The 20651-nt window shown below is 41.7% G+C and overlaps 1 protein-coding gene across 4 annotated transcripts in view; it reads right to left on the bottom strand.

Annotated features, from left to right (window-relative positions):
• The window catches only part of LOC140739251 (protocadherin-1-like), a 495491-nt gene that overhangs the window by 37681 nt on the left and 437159 nt on the right, over window positions 1–20651 (bottom strand). The window contains exon 4 of one of the 4 annotated variants that reach the window (XM_073067387.1): window positions 10739–10789. The exons of the other annotated variants lie outside the window; for them this stretch is intronic. Coding sequence (XP_072923488.1) covers window positions 10749–10789 — 41 coding nt within the window. The 3' untranslated portion in view covers window positions 10739–10748. The remainder of the gene's footprint in view (window positions 1–10738; window positions 10790–20651) is intronic. 4 annotated transcript variants of the gene reach the window in all.

Raw genomic sequence — 20651 nt, 5'->3', positions numbered from 1 at the left:
GTAAGAAAGTGAATCTCAGAGTAGTACATGATGACATACTGGATATATTTATTTATTGGAATGCAGTGTGGAATAGACCCTTCCAGCCCTTCGAGCTGCTCCCAGTTTAATCCTAACCTAATCAGAGGACAATTGACAATGACCGATTAAACTGTTAACTGGCAGTCTTTGGGCTGTGGGAGGAAACCCGAGCACCTGGAGGAAACCTACGCACGTGGTCAAGGGGAGAACGTATAAACTCATGACAGGCAGTGGCAGGAATTGAACCCAGGTCACTGGTACCGTAAAGTATTGTGGTACCACTATGCTACTGTGCATTCCTTCCCCCCCCCGCAAAAAAATTACACAATCCCAGGGTTGTAGACGGTAGCATACTTTGATAATAAACTTACTTAAAATGTTAAACTCTGAAATGGTGATTTATAACCATGTAGTTCTGATCGAGAAAATGCATGAGAGAAGCAATTTGATTACCCAGTCTCAGGGTTGTATACAGTGACATTTTTTTATAATAAATTTACTTGGCAATTTGAGAGAGGGACAGAGAAAAAGCAGTGGAAATGAGAGAAAGAGTGATAGAATCAACAGGAGAAGTGTAATAAAGAGAAACAGAGAAGGAAGAGAGTGGGTGGGGAAGTATGGGAAAGATACAGTGAGAGAGAGACATGAAGTTAGGTGATTTAGAGGATAAGAGGTAGATAAGTAGAAAATGACTAAAGAGATAGCAGAAGGTAGAAACTGGAACACATGGACTGTTGGGAAAAACTCAGTAGTTCAGGCAGCATTTGTGATCTGTTGCACCTTGGTAGGACAAATGCAAGGAGACAGTACTGAGCAGAGATATCTTGGGGTCCACGTTCATAGCTCCTTGAAAGTGGCTACACAAGTCAGAAGGGTGGTTAAGAAGACCTATGGAATGCTTGCTTTTATTAGTTGAGGTATTGAATTTGAAAGTCAAGAAGTTATGCTGCAACTTTATGGAAGAGTGGTTAGGCCACATCTGGAGTATTCCATACAGTCCTGGTCCTGGTCCCATTACAGTAAGAATGCTGAGACTTTGGAAAGTGTGCAGAACAAGCTTGCCTGTTTTAGAGGGTACGTGCTATCAGGAGAGGCTGGATAAACTTGGGTAGTTGTCTCTGGTGTGATGGAGGCTGAGGGACAATCTGATAGAGGTTTAGAAGATTATGAGATGCAAAGACGGAGTAGACAGGGAGTATCTTTTTCCCAGGGTAGAAATGCTTCATACCAGAGGGCATGCATTGAGAGTAAGAGGTGCTCTTTACTCTGAGAGTGGGCGATGCCTGGAATACGTTCCCTGGAATGATGGTAGAGGCAAATACATTAGAGATCTTTAAGAGACTTGTGAGGACTATGGAGGGATATGCTTAGGTAAGAGGTTTTGGAGGTTCCTTTAGATGAGCTTTTGAGCTGGCTTGGAACAACATCATGGGCCAAAGGGCCTATTCCTATGCTGTATTGTTCTATGTCTATGTCCATCAGCGGAGAGAAATGATCAGTCAAAATTTTGGGTCGAGAACTGCCACCAGATCCACTTAAAACATCGACTGTCCATCTCCCACCATGACACTGAGTTCCTGCAGAAGCTTTTTCTTTGGGTGAGAGAGGGTGTCAGATGGAGAGAGCAAGAGTTAAGGTTTGAGATAAAAAGAAAGAGAAAAAGAGAGAATGAGAGTGAAAGAGAATTAAGACAGAGACGAAACGAAAGACTGGTCTTCAAATACAATAATTTTAGTGAATTCAATTTCATTACAGAGCAGATCAAAGTCAAATCTATTTTGAAAATTACATTTGATTGAAGGAATTGGCATTTTATGTCAATTTTAGAAGTGTACCAAGATGCTGCATTTCAAACAGGAGCATGATAAAGTACAATGATTATAAGAAAAGATAGCTTATATAATGGAATGCTGTGAGGTGTCAGATCTGAAAATAGCAACCGTTTTAAAATCAATTTCATTTCAAACTAACAATCTCCCCTACTGGGTTTAAGAATATTGCTGCCGTCACACACTTTGAATAATATACACACCTGGGAGAAGTTTTAGAAACAGTATTCATTTTTAATGTCATAGAGTCATAGAACACCACAGCACAAAATCAGGCCCTTTGACCCATCTAGTCTGTGCCAAGCTATTACTCTGCCTTTTCCCATTGACCTTCACCTGGATCATAGACCTCCATACCCCTCCCAACCATCTACCTATCCAAATTTCTCTTAAAATGTTGAAATCAAACCTGCATCCAACACTTCCACTGGCAGCTTGTTCTACCCGCTATGAAGAAGTTCCCCTTCATGTTCCCCTTAAACATTTCACCCTTAACCCATGACCTCTGGTTTTAGTCTGACCCAACCTCTGAAGAAAGAGCCTGCTTGTATTTACCCTGTCTATGTTGTTGTTGAGTGCCATTGAGTTGCCATCGACTCAAGGTGGCCCCAAGGATAGTGTAGTTGTCCTTAGGGTTTTCATGGCAAGATGCGGAAGTCGACTGCCAGGCCTTTCTTCTATGCAGATACTGCTGCTGCCCAGGTTGGGACCCGGCTGGATTCGAATTCAGAACCATCCACCTTGAAGTCCTGTGCTGATGCCACTGGCTGGCCCACCCTATCTAGATCCCTCACAATTTTGTATACCTCTCAGTCTTCTACTTTCCAGGAATGAAGTCCTAACCTATCCAGCCTTTCCCTATAACTCAGATCCTCTGTATATTTTCTCTACATACTTTTGATCTTATTTATGCCTTTCCTATAGAAATGTCTGCTGCTTATTTGCAGTCGTCGGCTGGAGAAGGTGATTCATGAGTGGGCTTTTCTGGTAGTCTATATCTCCACCCAAGAACCCAATGCGTATTTGTTGATCTGTAGAGGGAAGGACAAGCCTAAACTGATAACAGGATCATGTTTGTTTCCGTGAAGCAGCCATGAAGAGAGATCAGTGTGGTTCAGAAGAGTTGCTCCATCATAACTCCATCAACGTCAATCCAGTCCTGGCTTCAGGTACTGTACATGTGGAGTTCGTTTGTCCTCCCTGTGTGACTGAATGGGTTTCCTCTGGGTGCTCTGGTTTCCACCCACATCCTATCAAAATCTGCACTGGGAGGCTAATTAGCCAGTGTAAATTGTGCGGAAGGTGAGTCCACATCCCAGGGACTACAGTTTACAGACTCTACAACTGGTGTTCTCGTTTTTTATTGTTTTTTTAAATTAATATTATTTTTTCCTATTTTGTATTTGCACAGTGAATGTTTGTCGCGTATGGTTTTCCATTGATTTTATTATGTTTCTTTTGTATTCACTGTGAATGCCCACAAGAATATGAATCTCAAGGTTGGATATGGTGACATACATGTACTTTGATAATACATTTATTTGAACTTTGAGTTGTTGGGATGTAGGGACAATGGTTTAAAGATAAATATTGGCTTAATTTGTCACATTTTTTTCTAAACATCAAAACATACAGTGCGGTGAGGTGTTTGCATCAACGACCGACACAGTCCAAGATGTGCTAGAGGAAGGCTGCAAATATCACCATTCTTCCCGCGCCAACATATCACGGCCACCATTTACGAACCCTAACTCATACGTATTTCTTTTGAATCTGGGAGGAAGCTGGAACAGCTGGAAAAAAAGCTACATGTTCACTGGAAGATCATACAAATTGCATACAGACAGTGACAGGGATTGAACACCGATCTTGCAGATCAGACAGTAAGGTGCTAACTGCTACACTACCATGCAACCCTTGGCATTGTACAATGGGTTATAAAAAATAGTGGGCAGTATGGTTGCCCTCTCAGCCAGTATAGACTTGATGGGCCAAGTCACTTCCTTAAGGAAATATGAACGTGTGTCAATTCCTGATCTGGTTTGGCCACAGTACATTAATGTCTCAAATTTAGAAGTTTAATCTTTATATTCAAAACATGATTGATAAGGCAGATTTGTATATGTTGGCTTCATGTGCCTTAGCCAGGAAGTTGATATGGTAGGTTGGCCCAGAATTTAGAACACTGGAGATAACAATTTGGATATAAAAATTGGCCTGGTGGGAGAAGGCAGAGGGCTGGTATTGAAGAGTTGCTTTTCATATTGGAAGCCAGTATACACAGCAATTTTTAATGGATACTTTATTGCTCATCATTTATATATATATATATATGATTTGAAAGGAAATGTGGATGCTGTGGTTAGTAAGTTTGATAAATGACGCCTAAATGGTGGCATAATGAAGAGCAAACAAGGTTGTCTAAACTTGCAACAGGATTTGGGTCATTTAGGGTCAGTGGGCAAGGAAATAGCGGATGGAATTTAATACAGACAAGTATGAGGTGAAATATTTTGAGAGGTTAAACCAAGCCATGGTATGCACAGTGAATGGTAGGACCCTGGGGAGTGTTATTGAACAGCAAATTCTGGGTACAAATCCATGGTTCTCTGGAGGTTCAAACTTCAGAGTAAATTTATTATCAAAATAAACCGCTGTGCAAAAGTCATAATCACCTTAGTTATATATTTATGCTGAAAAGTTTTGCACAGTACAGTATTTGTCAATGTAATACCCTGGTTAAGATGTCCATTGCTATGCTAGTTCAAATTAGCAGTTTTCTGTAAAAGAAAACTACATTGGAAAGTTGTACCGTAGATTCCGGACTACAGAGCGCACCTGATTAAAAGCCGCTGGCTCTAATTTTAGAAAGAAAATCAATTTTTTACTTGTACAGGCCGCACCGGATTTTAGGCCGCACCGGATTTTCGGCCGCAGGTGTCCCACGTTGTAATATGAGATATTTACACAGAAAGATATTACATGTGAGGATTTTTTAACTTTTAATTAAATCCATATGGTAACATAAACAAATACATATTGCAAATGCTTTTTTTCGAACCGTGCCTGTAACGCGGCTACTTTTAAATATACGTTGCGTATACTTTTTTACTGAACAACATTCCAATATCTCCTAACGACTGGTAAAAAATATATATACTGCAGCCTACCAGGAAAAGTTATTGATCGCCTTTAACTTAAAAGCAGCGTTCGCTCAGATCCAATGCCGCTCGCGTAATGCCGCTCGCCCCCGCCTTCCCGTTTATCGCAAACCGGTATCCCACAAGACGCGGCGAAACCGGGTGTGACGTCATAGCATCCCGCGATGTAGTACAGAAAACAAATATAGTTAAAACACTTCTAACTTTAACTAGAAAATGAATTACTAAGCGAAAATATTATAAACTAAATAACTGCCATAAAGGCAGCACAATGCTTTTCTTCGAGTGTTTTCCATGTTGATGAGGGTGAGTACAAATGACTGATTTACAATAATTTAATTGTGAAAGTGCGCTTGATTTATCGTACAATTTCATTGGACCTCTGTGAACTACTCATCAATTTTATTGGTCTACTGTTACGAGACAAAATGTTTTTGGCGGCATGAAAAAAATCATGCATTAGCCGCACTGTATTAAAGGCCGCAGAGTTCAAAGCTGTTCAAAATGTGGGAAAAAAGTAGCGGCTTATAATCCGACATCTACGGTAGTTGGAAAGATACAAAAGGAAACTACCCATTGCCATGCTGGGAAGTGGGTTTTGGCTTTGGCTAAGATAAGGACCCATGTTGTCCAGCTTAGGAATGTGAGTCAGCCAATCAGGATTGTGGGATGAAAGAGAAGGTTCCAGAGGGCAGTGGGGAAGAGTTTTCTGAAGGATAGTAGTCTGGTTTGGGGTCTTTTTGGCAGGAGCTGCGGAGTGGGCACAAGGGAGATGCCGCAGAATGCCATCAGATGGAGAGTCCTCACTGCAAGACGTGCTTTGTGCAGATGAGTAGCTCCAAGGGGGAATAGCCCTACTCCTGAGAGAGAACCAGTTTGTTTGAGATGGACACCAAAGGAAATTCAGAATGTGGCAGGTGTTTTCCACAGATCGCAGATCCAGTGCGTGAGTAAGATACGCCCCTGACTTCTCTAGTATGATCTCCAACAGCTATGTGCAAATTGGACCGGGTTAACTGTAAGTGCCCTTTCTTTTCTTTTTCCTATTAACTGTTTGATGAAGCTGAAATTGCTAAAGATACTTTCTTTATAATTTTATGCAGTGTACAATCTGTTAATTCTGTCAAACAATAATTGTGTAGGGCAGTATTTACATAGCATTTGCTCAAACTGAGGTTCCTTTAATTGGAACATTACAATGTTTCTGTTTGGTTGAACGCAAAATCATACTGACCTGAAATGTATCTCACCACTGCGTCACATAACATAGAAACATAGAAAATAGGTGCAGGAGTAGGCCATTCGGCCCTTCGAACCTGCACTGCCATTCAGTATGATCATGGCTGATCATCCAACTCAGAACCCTGTACCTGCTTTCTCTCCATACCCCCTGATCCCTTTAGCCACAAGGGCCATATCTAACTCCCTCTTAAATATAGCCAATGAACTGGCCTCAGCTGTTTCCTGTGGCAGAGAATTCCACAGATTCACCACTCTCTGTCTGAAGAAGTTTTTCCTCATCTGTTAGCAGAGTACGCTATCAAGCCAAGTTTGTATACGAGCCCGGTGAGAGCGTTACATGGAGCGGAGGGAGAGTCTGTAAATCTGGTGGGAGCAAAGGATGTTGGGAATGGTGAGGCTGGAGCACTGCAGGAGGGGTGGGGGACTGGTGGCAGAGAAGGAATGCCAGTGTCGGGTCTGGCGTGAATGCAGACACACCCAGACCTGATACACCAGGCAAGGTAATTTGATTCAAAACAATTGGTTTACTGATCATTACAGAATGTCTCTCTGGTGCTTCCTGCTCCCTCTCCTCTCCCTTCTCCTTTTCCTAAAAATGATTTGCCTCTGCTTGCCCCCTTCCCACTCTCAGTCCAGAATAGAGACCCATATCAGAATCAGGTTTATCATCACTCACATATGCCATGAAATTTGTTGTTTCTTGTGTCAGCAGTACAGTGCAATACGTACATAAAATTACTACAGTACTGTGCAGAAGTCTTAGGCATCCTACCTATTTTATATATATATATGTATTATTATTTTTTTTTTGGGGCACCCCTGGTCAAAATTTCTGTTATTGTGAATAGCTAAGCGAGTAAAAGATGAACTGATTTCCAAAAGGCATAAAGTTAAAGATGACACATTTCTTTAATATTTTAAGCAAGAAATCTTTTTTATGTCCATCTTTTACAGTTCCAAAATAACAAAAAAGGAAAAGGGCCTGAAGCAAAAATTTGGGTGCCCTGAATGATCAGTACTTAGTAACACCCCCTTTGGCAAGTATCACAGCTTGTAAATGCATTTTGTAGCCAGCTAAGAGTCTTTCAATTCTTGTTTGGGGGATTTTTGCCCATTCTTCCTTGAAAAAGACTTCTAGTTCTGTGAGATTCTTGGGCCATCTTGCATGCACTGCTCTTTTGAAGTCTATCCACAGATTCTCAATGATGTTTCGTTCAGGGGACTGTGAGGGCCATGGCAAAACCTTCAGCTTGCGCCCCTTGAGGTAGTCCATTGTGGATTTTGAGGTGTGTTTAGGTTCATTATCCTGTTGGAGAAGCCATCTTTGGCTTTTTTACAGACGGTGTGATGTTTGCTTCCAGAATTTGCTGATACTTAATTGAATTCATTCTTCTCTCTACCAGTAAATGTTCCCCATGCAACACAAGCCCAAAGCATGATCGATCCACCCCCGTGCTTAACAGTTGCAGAGGGGTTGTTTTCATGAAATTCTGCACCATTTTTTCTCTAAATATACCTTTGCTCATTGCTGCCAAACAGTTATATTTTAACTTCATCAGTCCACAGGACTTGTTTCCAAAATGCATCAGGCTTGTTTAGATGTTCCTTTGAACCTTTTGAGTAGAACTTTTTGGCCGCTGAAGGTTTTACCATGGCCCTCACAGTCCCCTGACCTAAACATCATCGAGAATCTGTGAATAGACCTCAAAAGAGCAGTGCATACAAGACGGCCCAAGAATCTCACAGAACTAGAAGCCTTTTGCAAGGAAGAATGGGCGAAAATCCACCAAACAAGAATTGAAAGACTCTTAGCTAGCTACAAAAAGTGTTTACAAGCTCAAAGGGGGTGTTACTAAGTACTGCCATGCAGGGTGCCCAAACTTTTGCTTCGGGCCACTTTACTTTTTTATTATTTTGAAACTGTAAGAGATGGAAATAAAGAAGTTTTCTTGCTTAAAATATTAAAGAAATGTGTCATCTTTAACTTTATGCCTTTTACTATTCACAGTAACAGAAATTTTGACGTGTGTGTGTGTATGCCCAACACCTTTGCACAGTCCTGTATATGTATATGTCACCATATACATACCTGAGATTTATTTTCCTGCAGCCATTCACAGTAGAACAAAGAAGTAAAATACAATCAATGAAAAACTACATTCGAAGTCTGACATACAATAGTGTAACAAATTGGCAACACAGGTAGATTAGTGAAGAAGGCATCTGGTTTATTTACCCTCATCAGCTGTGGCACTGAGCGCAGTTGTTGGGACATCATGTTACAGTTGTTTAACTCGATGGTTCAGCTACAGTTGGAGAACAACGTGCAGTTCTGGACACCATACTGCAGTTCTGATGTCACTAAGCTTGAGAGTGTGCTGCAAAGTTTCATGGAAATGCTGCCTAGACTGGAGGGCTTGAGTGAAAAGGAGAGATGGATTGACTGAGATTGATTCTCTTGGAGTGCAAGATGCTCAGTGGTAACCTTACTGAGGTTTATAAAATTATCAGGGGCATAGATAGGATAGAGTCTCTTTTCCCAGTGTAGTATGAAACTGAAAGACATGGGTTTAAGGGAAGAGTTGAAAGGATGTAATGTTGGGTGAGTCTACAGAATGAGCTAGCAGAGGAGGTGGTAGAGGCAGGGATCGAGGTCAAGGGGTGAGCCGCAGACAGTCAAGAAACCAGCACTCACAATGACCATTAACAAGGGGTACGGGCCCTCGGACATCGCTCAGCTATCTGGTTGGCTGGGACCCTGTGGAGACTAGTGACAGCCAGCCAATCAGAACAACGAGATGGACCAATATATACGTGAGCACTCAGCAGAAACGGCACTCAATTGTGCACTGATGATGTTACCATGACAGGTGACCTTGCGGCCTAAACTCCAGGCTCGTCAGACAACCCTACAAACAAAACAGGCGGGTACAATTACAACATTTATTTGAGAATCCCTGGTTTAAAAGATATTTGAAGAAGGATAGGGAGATTTCAGAGAGATACAAGTCAAATGCAGGCAAAAGGATTCAGCTCAGATAGGCACTTTGGTTGCGATGGATGAGTTGGGATGAAGAGTTTGTTTCCATGATGAATCACATCATGAATCAATTGGAATTCGATAGAATTGTTATTGTCTCATGTACCAAGATACAGTGAACAGCTTGTCTTTGAATACCCTTCATACAAATAAGATTATTACACAGTTTATTGAGGTCTCATCATCAATATTACGTGCCGTGTTGCATTGACAAGGGTGATCATGGTCTTTCGATGACCAATTGTTCTTGGCAAATTGTTTCTCTATAAGTGGTTTGCCATTGCCTTCTTCTGGACAGTGTCTTTACAAAATGGGTGACCCCAGCCATTATCTATACTCTTCAGAGATTGTCAGCCTGGTGCCAGTGGTCACATAACCAGAACCTATGATATGCACCAACTGCCCATATGACCATCCACCACCTTCTCCTATGGTTTCTCGTAAACCTGATCTGTGCTACACTTTTCCTAAGGGTGACTTCAGGCTAGCGGAGGGAAGGAGCACCTTACACCTCCTTTGGTAGAGATGTCTCTCCACCCCGCCACCATTGAGGTAGGACAATAACAGAATAAAGTGCAACAGCTACAGAGAAGGAACAGAACGGGTTAACAATAATGTGCCAGATCACAACGAGGCAGACTGTGAGGTCAAGAGTCTAACTTTTCCTTCTAGGGGATTATTTAATATAAAGGTGAGGTAGAAGCTGTTCTTGAGCTTGGTGGTATGTGCTTTGAGGCTGGTATATTTTTCTACACAAAGATAGAATGTCTGGGATGGAAGGGGTCTTCAATTATCCTGGCTGCCTTCTTGATGCAGTGAGAGATATATACAGAGTCCGTGGAGGAGCTGGAATGCTGTGAAATTCTATAAAATTCCCTGGGTATTAAAGGCATGGCAGAAATGCAACAGTTCTTGCTCAGTAATTTTTCTCAGCCTAGGGATAGTGCCGCCTAATGTAGCACCAGATCGACATTGGGGAAGGAGGTAATAAATTGTGACATGAGAAACTGGCCCATGGGGTTATTTTTATCGTATAGTTATCTATAGTGAAATGAAGCAGGGAACAGTCCGTTGTCGCAGAGCTCCAATTGGCCTCTTGACCACCTGGAGCTGTGGTTGGAAAGGGAATATATATGTCAATGTTCTTGGTGTTAACTGCTTTGTACCTGGGAGCCACAAAGAGGCATTAAATGAATTAGAAGGATCAGAGAGCTTCAGTACAGGGGGAAAAATAGGCTTTATTCTCCAGAGGTTGAGAAGGGATGTCAAAAATTATGGAACACTGTAATGGATTGTTAGGATGGGCAATGATAAGTCTTGTACCTCGGGCTTGAGAGGCCAGAATTGACGTGTGCATTCTCAGGGTAAAGCACTGGTCACTAAAGACTGTCTACACTTCTCACTCCCTCAGTACACCAGCCAGCATAATTAAAAGTCCTACTCACCCCAAATGTTCTATCTTCTATCCTCTCCCATCAGGCAGAAGAAACAAAAGTCTGAAAGCACATAGCACTAGGTTCAAGGACAGCTTCTATCCCACTCTGTAAGTTTATTGAATGTTCAAAGATTCCAAATACATTTATTATCAAAGTATCTATGCAGTACCCAACCTTGAGATTAGTCTTCCCTGCAGACAGCCACAAAACAAAGAAACACAATGGACTCCATTCAAAGAAAACATCAAATGCCCAATGTGCAAAATAAAAGGACAAATCATTCAGGTGGCAAAAAATGAGCTATTAACACACAGAATATTAAACATCAAATGGCCGAGACCGTGAAACAGTTTAGGAATGTTCAGCTTAGTTCCGTTCAGTTCAATTTGGTGCTGTGCTGTTCGTTGATGGCAAGCCACTGAGCTGGTCTGCCACAATCAAAATCGCGCAAATCAGGAGTAACCGGAAACCAGGAACACGGACTATAAAAATCGCAGTCCTCGACAAACGAGTCCAATCCAAAACCGTGCCTCTTGACCACATAATCTACCCGTGGTGGCCCTTCACTTTATCACCTGCCTGCGCTGACTTTCTCTGTGGGCATTCTGTTACTGCCTTTGTTTGGACTCCCTCACTGCAGCATTGTAAAGAAAAGGATGGCCTGGCAAACAAAGGTTTTTCACTGCCTCAGTAAATGCAACAATTTATCCATTCACCAGAAGAAATAAAGGCAAGTTTGAATTTATTTAGAGAAATAGTACGGAACAGGCTGTTCTGGCCCAACACGCCAGCGTCCCACCTATTTAACTGTACCCTAACCATTGGACAATTTACAGTGACCAATCAACCAACAAACCTGTACATCTGTGGACCGTAGGAGGAAACCAGATCATGCAGCCACGCAAAGAACGTACAGACTCCTTACAGATGGCGACAGACAGAACTCCAACTCCTTCAGCTGTAATAGCATTGCACTAATCGCTGCGCTACTGTGACCCCAAAAGTGAACGGGTAGTGTAAAGGATGCGGACGGTAGTGGGAGATGAAGGACAGAGAGTAACGTAACAGAATGAGTATTGAGGTGGCCATATCCTTTCTCAACTGGATGATGTTGGACAGTGTTAATTTCACCGCGTTCAGCCACTCTCTTACTGGAGGCAGTGCAGAGTTTATTCATGTGTGATCATCTGTATTGATCGGAGCATAAAGCCACATCAACAATAATGAGTAACAGACTCTGCTGGGGAAACTAAGCCGGTTGAACAGTGGGGGCAAGGCGTTATCAATGCTTATGGTTGAAGTAGTTGTTGAGTGGACGGAAATGGCCAATACCCAGGGGCAGTAATTTTATATTTTATTTTTATTTAGAGGTACAGCATGGAATAGGCCCTTTCATCCCTTCGAACCACAACACCAAGAAATTCCCAATTTAATTCTAACCTAATCACAGGACAGTTTTAAATGACCGATTAACCTTTGTGCTGTGGGAAGAAACTGCTGCTCCTGGAGGAGAGCAACGCATTGCATGGGAAGGACGTGCGGAGTTTGCTGGGATTGAACTCCAGTGCCCTGAAGTGTAATAGAGTCACGTTAACTACTACACCACTGTGTCACTCATAATCTAATCTTAAAATGACTGGAGGAAAGTATAGGGGGGATGTCAAAGGTACCATAGGGCTTAATACAGAGAGAGGTAGATGCATGGAATGTGTTGGAAAGGGTGGTGGTTGTGGCAGAAACATTAAGCACAATGGGTGATAGAAAAATTGAGAGCAATGTGGAAGGGAAGGGTTAGATCAAGTGTTCCACTGACCCCTCAGTTAATGGTAGGGATTCCATGGCATCAAAAAGATTGAGAACTCTAAGGTTAGACTGATCAATGTAGGGACAATATCATGGTCCAAAGGACTTGTAATTCTATGTTCTAAGGTCTCTGAAACCCTGAATCAGGACCTGAATCATTGACAATTCCTCCCGCTGCACAGGTTCGGCTCAAGATGCTGAGTCCTTCCAGCTAATTGTTTTTTTTTTCGCTCCAGACTCCAACATCTGCAGTCTCCTGTGCCTCTGTAAACAGAAATGACATAGCCTAGCCCAAACATCGAAAACAGTCACTTAAGCTGAATTTTAAGTTGCCGATTTTTGGACAAGTTTCAGAAACCACAGTATTTGCAGTGCAGTCATGCAGTGATCTGATCCCCTGAAGCATTAACATGGAGATAAGCTTATAGACTCTCATCATATCAGACAGAGCAATTCTTATCAGTATGAAGGTCTGCTCAATAACATCCTATCCATTTCACCTCTCTTCATCTCCTGCACAAGCTGTGTGGGTTTACCGGGTGTCAGCAAAAAGGGGAGTCAGAGTTGACTTTCCATGAAGGATAATGGAGACCCTTCATTTGGACTCCAAAAAAATATGGCTGAGAAGAAGAGACAGGGCCTCTTCTCTTGAGAAAAGATGGCAGGTGAAGGTTCTGACAGAGGTTTGAAATTATGAGGGGTCTTAGATAAAGTGGAGACAGAGAGTGTCAACTTGTGGGTGGGAGCCTAACATGGATGTCATTAATATAAGAAAGTCATTAAGAAATCCAGTGGGAAATTCAGAAGAAACTTCTTTCAGATTCAGCTTAATTTATTTAAAACATACACATCAAAACATACACTGAAATGCAACACAACCTAAGGATGTGCCGACGACAATGTTGCCACACATTCCGGCATCAACATAGCATTCCACAATGTTCAGCAGAACAACACAAAACAACAATGACAACACAACAACAGAAAAACAAGCCTCTTTTATTCCTCCTACTCAGACATACAGACTATCCTCCAGCCTCAGCACAGGCTTCCGTGACTCTGGCCTCCAGACTGGCAGACAATGAGCATCTGACCTCCCCAGTGCATTTCTTTGCTCAAAGAGAGATGAGAAAGTGGAAATCTCAAAACAAAATGAAGATACTAGAAATCTGAATCGAGAAAAGGAATTGCGAGACACTTAGCTGGTCAGCCAAGAACAATTATGGTCACGGAAAGACCATGATCGTCCATGTCACACGAAACAGCACAAATGAACGAATGAACCAGGAGTGTGTGGTACATGAACAGCCTGAAGCTTTGTTCAGGATCCCTACCACCCATCCCACCATTCTTTGACCCACTATCATCAGGAAGGAGGTACAGGGGCATCAGGACTAGGGCTCCTAGACTGGGTAGTAGTCTCTCCCCTCAGGCTGTGTAACTAATGAACTACCTGCCATCACCGACCTCTTGTCATTAGGACAGCGAGCTGACTGCTAACCTGTGTTGCTCACTACATGCAATTTGAATTATATTTTATTAACTTATTTGTGGTCAAGTATGTGCTGTGTGACATATGTTTTGGGGTGCACCGTGGTCTGGAGGAACGTTGTTTCATTTGGTTGTATACGTGTACACTCAGAAGACAATAAACTTCAACTTGAGCAATGACCAGTCCCTACAGAAACAGAAAGAAAGAACAAGCTTAGTGCGTAGAAAGTTGAGGGGGGACTTGTTAGAGGTATTTAAAATGATGAGGGGGATAGATAGAGTTGACGTGGATAGGCTTTTTCCATTGAGAGTAGGGGAGATTCAAACAAGAGGACATGAGTTGAGAGTTAAGGGGCAAAAGTTTAGGGGTAACATGAGGGGGAATTTCTTTACTCAGAGAGTGGTAGCTGTGTGGAACGAGCTTCCAGTAGATTGTCATTTAAAGTAAAATTGGATAGGTATATGGACAGGAAAGGAATGGAGGGTTATGGGCTGAGTGCAGGTCGGTGGGACTAGGTGAGAGTAAGCGTTCGGCATGGACTAGAAGGGCCGAGATGACCTGTTTCCATGCTGTAACTGTTATATGATTATATGGTTATAAGTTATTTAAAATTGGGGAAATGTGATACTGAGTACAATAGACCTCAAGATGTACAGATGGAAAAAGTGAGCTATATATTGAGTAGAGGGTGTGAGCTCGATTGGAGGATATGAACATGAAATTGTGGTTAGACAAATTTTGGCTGATTTCTCTGGAGCATCAGAGGCCTGATAGAAGTTTATAAAAATATGAGAATTATAGACAGATAGTCTCAGAACAGAGGGACTTCCATTTAGAACAGAGATGAGGAGGAATTTCTCTAGCCAGTGGGTAGTGAATCTGTGAAATTCACTGCCACAAACAGCTGGGAGGCCAAGTCATTTGGTATATTTAAAGCAGAGGTTACTGGTTCCCTGATTAGTCAGGCCATCAAAGGCTATGGGAGAAGGCAGGAGAATAGGGTTGAAAGAGATAATAAATCAGCCATGATGGAATGGCAGAGCAGACTCGATGGGCCAAATGGACTAATTCTGTTCCTGTGTCTTATGATCTATAGTCTGAATCTTTTCCCCCAAAAATATCAAATAACAGAGGGACCTACATTTGAGGTAAGAGGAGGGACATGTGCAGAACCAAGCTTTTTTAACACAAAGAGTGGTCAGTGCCTCGCGGTGGAAGGAGGTAGAATTGCAGTGTTGAAGAAGTTTCTCAATGACCACATAAATACGCAGGGCAAGGAGGTATTTGAATCATGTACAGTCCCAAGGGATTGAATTTAATTCAGCATCATGATCAGCACAGGATTCACGGGCTGAAGGGCTGGTTTCTGTGCTGTGTTAAACAGTGAGCAGGTCAGGTACTTTCAATATAAAAGTGGGAAACAGGGTTAATCTCTGTATCAAACAAGATGCTGAGGTAACTCAGGAGTCAGGTAGTATTTGTCTTTGAGAAGATAGTCTTAATTCCTCCACAGAGGCTGCCTGACCCACTGAATTCCTGCTGTATCTTGTTTGTTTCTGCTGATTCTAGCATCTGCAGTCTCTTGTGTCTCCATCAAGTAGTCCTTTTTCAGGTGGCGTGGAGCCAAAGGATTGAAAAGAATACTTCTTCACAATGAATGTCTTTGATTCCGTGATATGAAATGCTTTTATGCTCACTGAGGGCTACTTGTGGCAAAGCATAGATACTGCAGCCATTCCTTCACCACTGAACACACATTTCAGAATCAGGTTAAATTACACTGGTATATTTCATGACATTTGTCACAATATATAATTTTTTTTAAAAACTTCAAATTGCAATATATATAAGAAAACTTAAATTAAGTAAGTCGTGTAAAAAGAGCAAAAAAAACCCCCAAAAATTGTGAGGTAGCTTATTTGGATTGATTGTCTGATGGTGCAGTGGAAGCTGTTCGTAAAACATGTGTTTGTGTCTTCAGGCTCCTGTACTTCCTCCTTAATGGTGGCAATGAGAAGATGGCATGTTCTTGGTGAGGGGTGTCCTCAATGATGGAATTTTATCATTTTTATTATCATTTGTGTGATCTCTGGATAGATAGATAAATACTTTATTGATCCCACAGGATATAGCAGTGTCACAATGGCATTACACGTGCACAGATATACAAATACTAGAAGAGAAGTAAGAAAGAATAAAAAATAAGTTACTTCAAACAGTCTAACGTGAGGGAGTCATCACTTCCTTGGCTATAGGTTGACTCATTATAGAGCCTAATAGCTGAGGCTAAGAATGACCTCGTATAGTGCTCTTCGGAGCAGTGCTTCTCTTAGTCGATTACTAAAAGTGCACCTCTGCTCAGCCAAGGTGGCATGCAAAGGATGAGAAACATTGTCTAGAATTACCAGTATTTTCCATAGCATCCTTTGTTCCTGTGGTCTGCCATTCAGGTAGCCCATTATTTCGGATACAAGGGGAGTGCCAACCTGTATTGAATGGAGCTTTTCTCCTAGAAACGAAAGCTGTATAGTATTGAAGGCAGTTGAGAAATCAAAAAACTTGATCTTCATAGTGCTGTCTTATTTACCCAAATGGGAGTAAGGATGCTCAGATTGCTATTTTTTTGCTGATCATGATCTGCACAAAATGATCTATTGGAAATGGAATTGATTTATTATTGTCATATGTACTAAAGCACAGTGAAAAGTCTATCCTGCATACTGTTCATACAAATCAAACATTAACATTGTGCAGTGTGATCGTACAAGGTAAAACAATAACAGAATGCAGAGTAAGGTGCAAAAACTATGGGCCGAATAGCCTAATTTTGCGCCTGTGCCCTTTGGTCTGTGGGATAGAAGTTGTCTTTGAGCCTGGTGGCATGTGCTTTCAGATTTATGGAAGAGAGAAGACGGTATGTCTGGGCTGGATAAGGTCTTTGATTATGCTGGCTACTTTACCAAGAAGCAGACACAAAATTGTATAGACAGCTATTGGAAATCATACCTACTGAACTGGCAAATTGACCAAACCTCCAGTAATGCTGCCTTATATCCATCTCATCGGTCACTAAGAAGAAATGTACATCACGTAGAGTGGTATTGAAATGAACTCTTGCCAGTTGAATGGCATTATACTTCAGCTCCTGCTCAGTCATTCTTTTTAACATCACAACTATTTTCTCCTCTCCTCTCCACAGATCCCTGAAGGTCAGACAGGTAGATAAGATGGTTGAGAAGATGTATTGGATGTTTTCCATGATTGGCCTTAAGAGTTGAATTCAAGAGCAGGGAGGTCATGCAAGAACTGCATAAAACACTAGTCAGGACACGGATGGTGTACCATACACAGTTCTTGTCAGCATATTTCAGCAAGGATATGTCAGCCCTAGAGAGTGCAAGATAGTCAGAGCGATATCCCACTAATACCAGCCTTCCAGACTAACATCTACACAGATAATCAACTACCCATTTATGACAATTCTACATTAATACTATTAATTTATTACTCTATATTTTCATCAACTTTTCACTCAGCACTCACTCACTTGCATAACTTAAATCAGCAAGTTATCAGATCCACCTTCACGACTTTGGGATGCGGGAAGGATCTGGTGGAGTACCTGAGGGAAACCCATTCAGTGGTAGAGAGTATCTACAAACAGCACACAACTTCAGCAGCGAACCAGGGTCTCTGGCGTTGTGAAACAGTGGCTATGAAGACCCTGATGCAATGAAGAAGGTGAGCAGGGAAGATCTGCCAAATGTCCCCACCAATGTTTATTTCTCAACCAATACTCACAAAAAATTTATGAGAATATCACTTTCTTCTTGTGAGAGTTCTTTGCCAGTTGGCTGACACATTCCTTACACTGCAAGTATGATGACACTTTTAGAAATACTTTATTGGCTCTACTGTGTTTTGGAACGTAGCGAGAACTGCCTCAGTAATGAATAGTCTCTTATTTGCTGAGATGGTCAATGATGAGGTCAGCTTATTCAACACACAACAGGCATCAGACTGCGTGCTCTCTTTGTGAAGAACAAAAGAGTCGTAGAACAGCACATAGCACAGTTACAGGCCCTTTGTCCTATCTCGTCCCTGCCAAAATATTATGCTGCCTAATCCTATTGCCCTGCACTCGAATCATAGTCTTCATAACACTTCCATCCACGTACTTATCAAAATTTCTCTTAAATGTTGAAATCAAACCCACATCCATCACTTCCACTGGCAGCTCTGTCCTACTCTCACCACACTCTGAGTGAAGGCACCGCTCTCCTTATGTTCCCCTTAAACATTTCACATTTCATCTTTAACCTATGGCTCCTAGATCTAGTCTCACCCAGCCTCAGAGGAAAAAGCCTGCTTGCATTTACCCTATCTATACCCCTCATAATTTTGTATACCTCTATCAAATCTCACCTCATTCTCCTAATCTCCAGAGAATAAAGTCCTAACCTATTCAACCTATAACTCAGGTCTCACGTCCCAGTAACATCCTTGTAACATTTCTCCACTCACTTTAATTTTATAACCATAACCATATAACAATTACAGCATGGAAACAGGCAATCTTGGCCCTTCTAGTCCATGCCGAATGCTTAATCTCACCTAGTCCCACCTACCTGCACTCAGCCCATAACCCTCTATTCCTTTCCTGTTCATATACCTATCCAATTTTTTTTTTAAATAACAAAATCGAACCTGCAGATTATTGATGTATTTCCTGTAGGTAGGTGACCTCAACTGCACACCATGCTCCAAATTAGAGCTCAGTATTTACTTATACAACTTCAACATACCATCCCAACTGTTGAACTCAATATATTTATACCATTTCATCATGGCTGACTAACCATCATAAATTTGGCCTCCAATCTCCTTTTAACCAGATCTTGATACACCAGTTTTCCAAACAAATGAGAGATCACAGCAACCTTGTTGCTGGTGAGTGAAAGACCAACCAGCAGCATGGTAGCATTTGTTTATTGCAATCACTTCACAGCAGCAGCGACCACTAATCAGGCTCAATTCCCATTACTGTCTGTAGGGAGTTTGTACATTCTCCCTGTGACTGCTCCAGTTTCCTCTGGGTGCTCTGGTTTCCTCCCACATTTCAAAGATGTACAGGTTAGTGAGTTGTGAGCCTGTTATGTTTCTGCCCCCAGCAAAATCTGCATTGGTCGCTGATACAAAATGGCGTGTGGACAGTGTATTTTAATGATCAAATGTACATGTGACAAGTAAAGCAAATCTTTTATCTTTGAGCACCCTATGCCACAAGGCCAATTATAAATTCCCCACATTTAGACTACAAACATTTTGCTTGGCTTGACTGAGAAATGACGGCAGAATATTTCTCGAATGATTAGTGCAGTGTATCTCCACTAGTTCACCTGCTATTTGGAAACTAACAGGAGTGCTCTATGTCCTGGTGCATCAGCAGTACCAGCCTACCTGTCATCAAGGGCATATTGTATGTACAGAAAGGTGCCGGAAAAGGGTCAGTAACATCGTGATAAATCCCACCCACCTTGCTCATGGACTATTTGTCCCACTTCCATTAGGGAAGAGGCTATGTAACATCAACACCAGGACAACCAGACTCAAAAACAGTTACATTCCCCAAGCAGTAAGGCTGATCAACACCTCCACCCACTAACCCACCCCTCCATCACTACTTTATCATTTCCTGTCAGAGTCACCTTATGTGCAGATACTCCTGTACCTAGCATTACCTTATGTACGTACAACCAGTCTGTGTATATAAGCTTGTCTTATATATTTATATTTATTGTTTTTATTCTGTTCTTTAGGTTTATTGTGTTTTTATGCAGCATCAGGTTTAGAGTAACAAATGATTTTGTTCTCCTTTATATCCCCATCACCCAGGACATGCCCTCTTCTCATTGCTACCATCAGGGAGGAGGCACAGGATCCTGAAAACACACACTCAATATTTCAGGAACAACTTCTTTTCCTCTGCCATCAGGTTTCTGAACAGACAATGAACCCATAAACACTACCTCACTATTCTTCTTCTCTTGTTTCTGTTCTCTTTTTGCACTACAAATCTTATTTAATTTTTTATAAGTATATATTTATTATTGTAATATAATTTTTAAAAATTATTATGTATTGCATTGTACTGCTGTCACAAAACAAATTTTATGACATGTCAGTGATATTAAATCTAATTCTGATTCTACTTGTATACTGAAGAATAACAATAAACAATCCTGAATCTAATTAATCTTTGTTACGTGGAGGGCAGTTCTCAGCTCCAGATCGATGTGTTTTATACCAGTATTCATGGGAAACATTGACAAGGCAAGTTTTATCGACTGTTGATCAAGTCCTGTAGGACTATCAATATTTTGCACTCTGTTCCACACACAAAGTGCTGTGGGACTCAGCAGGTCAGGCAGCATCTATGAAGGAGAATACGAAGAGTTAATATTTCAGGCCGAGACACTTCATCGGGACGGGAGCAGAAGCCAAATTATGCAGATGGGGGGAGGGAAGGAGTTCAGGCTGGCAGGTGATGGGTGACACCAGGTATCTGGTGCTTATGGTATGGCCCCCTCTACATTGGTGAGACCTGATGTAGACTGAGGGACCACT

The sequence above is a fragment of the Hemitrygon akajei genome, chromosome 15, assembly GCF_048418815.1.
Source record: "Hemitrygon akajei chromosome 15, sHemAka1.3, whole genome shotgun sequence".
Taxonomy (NCBI): Eukaryota; Metazoa; Chordata; class Chondrichthyes; order Myliobatiformes; family Dasyatidae; genus Hemitrygon; species Hemitrygon akajei.
The sequence above is the reverse complement of the archived record's forward strand: the minus strand, read 5'-3'. Positions and strand labels throughout refer to the sequence as shown.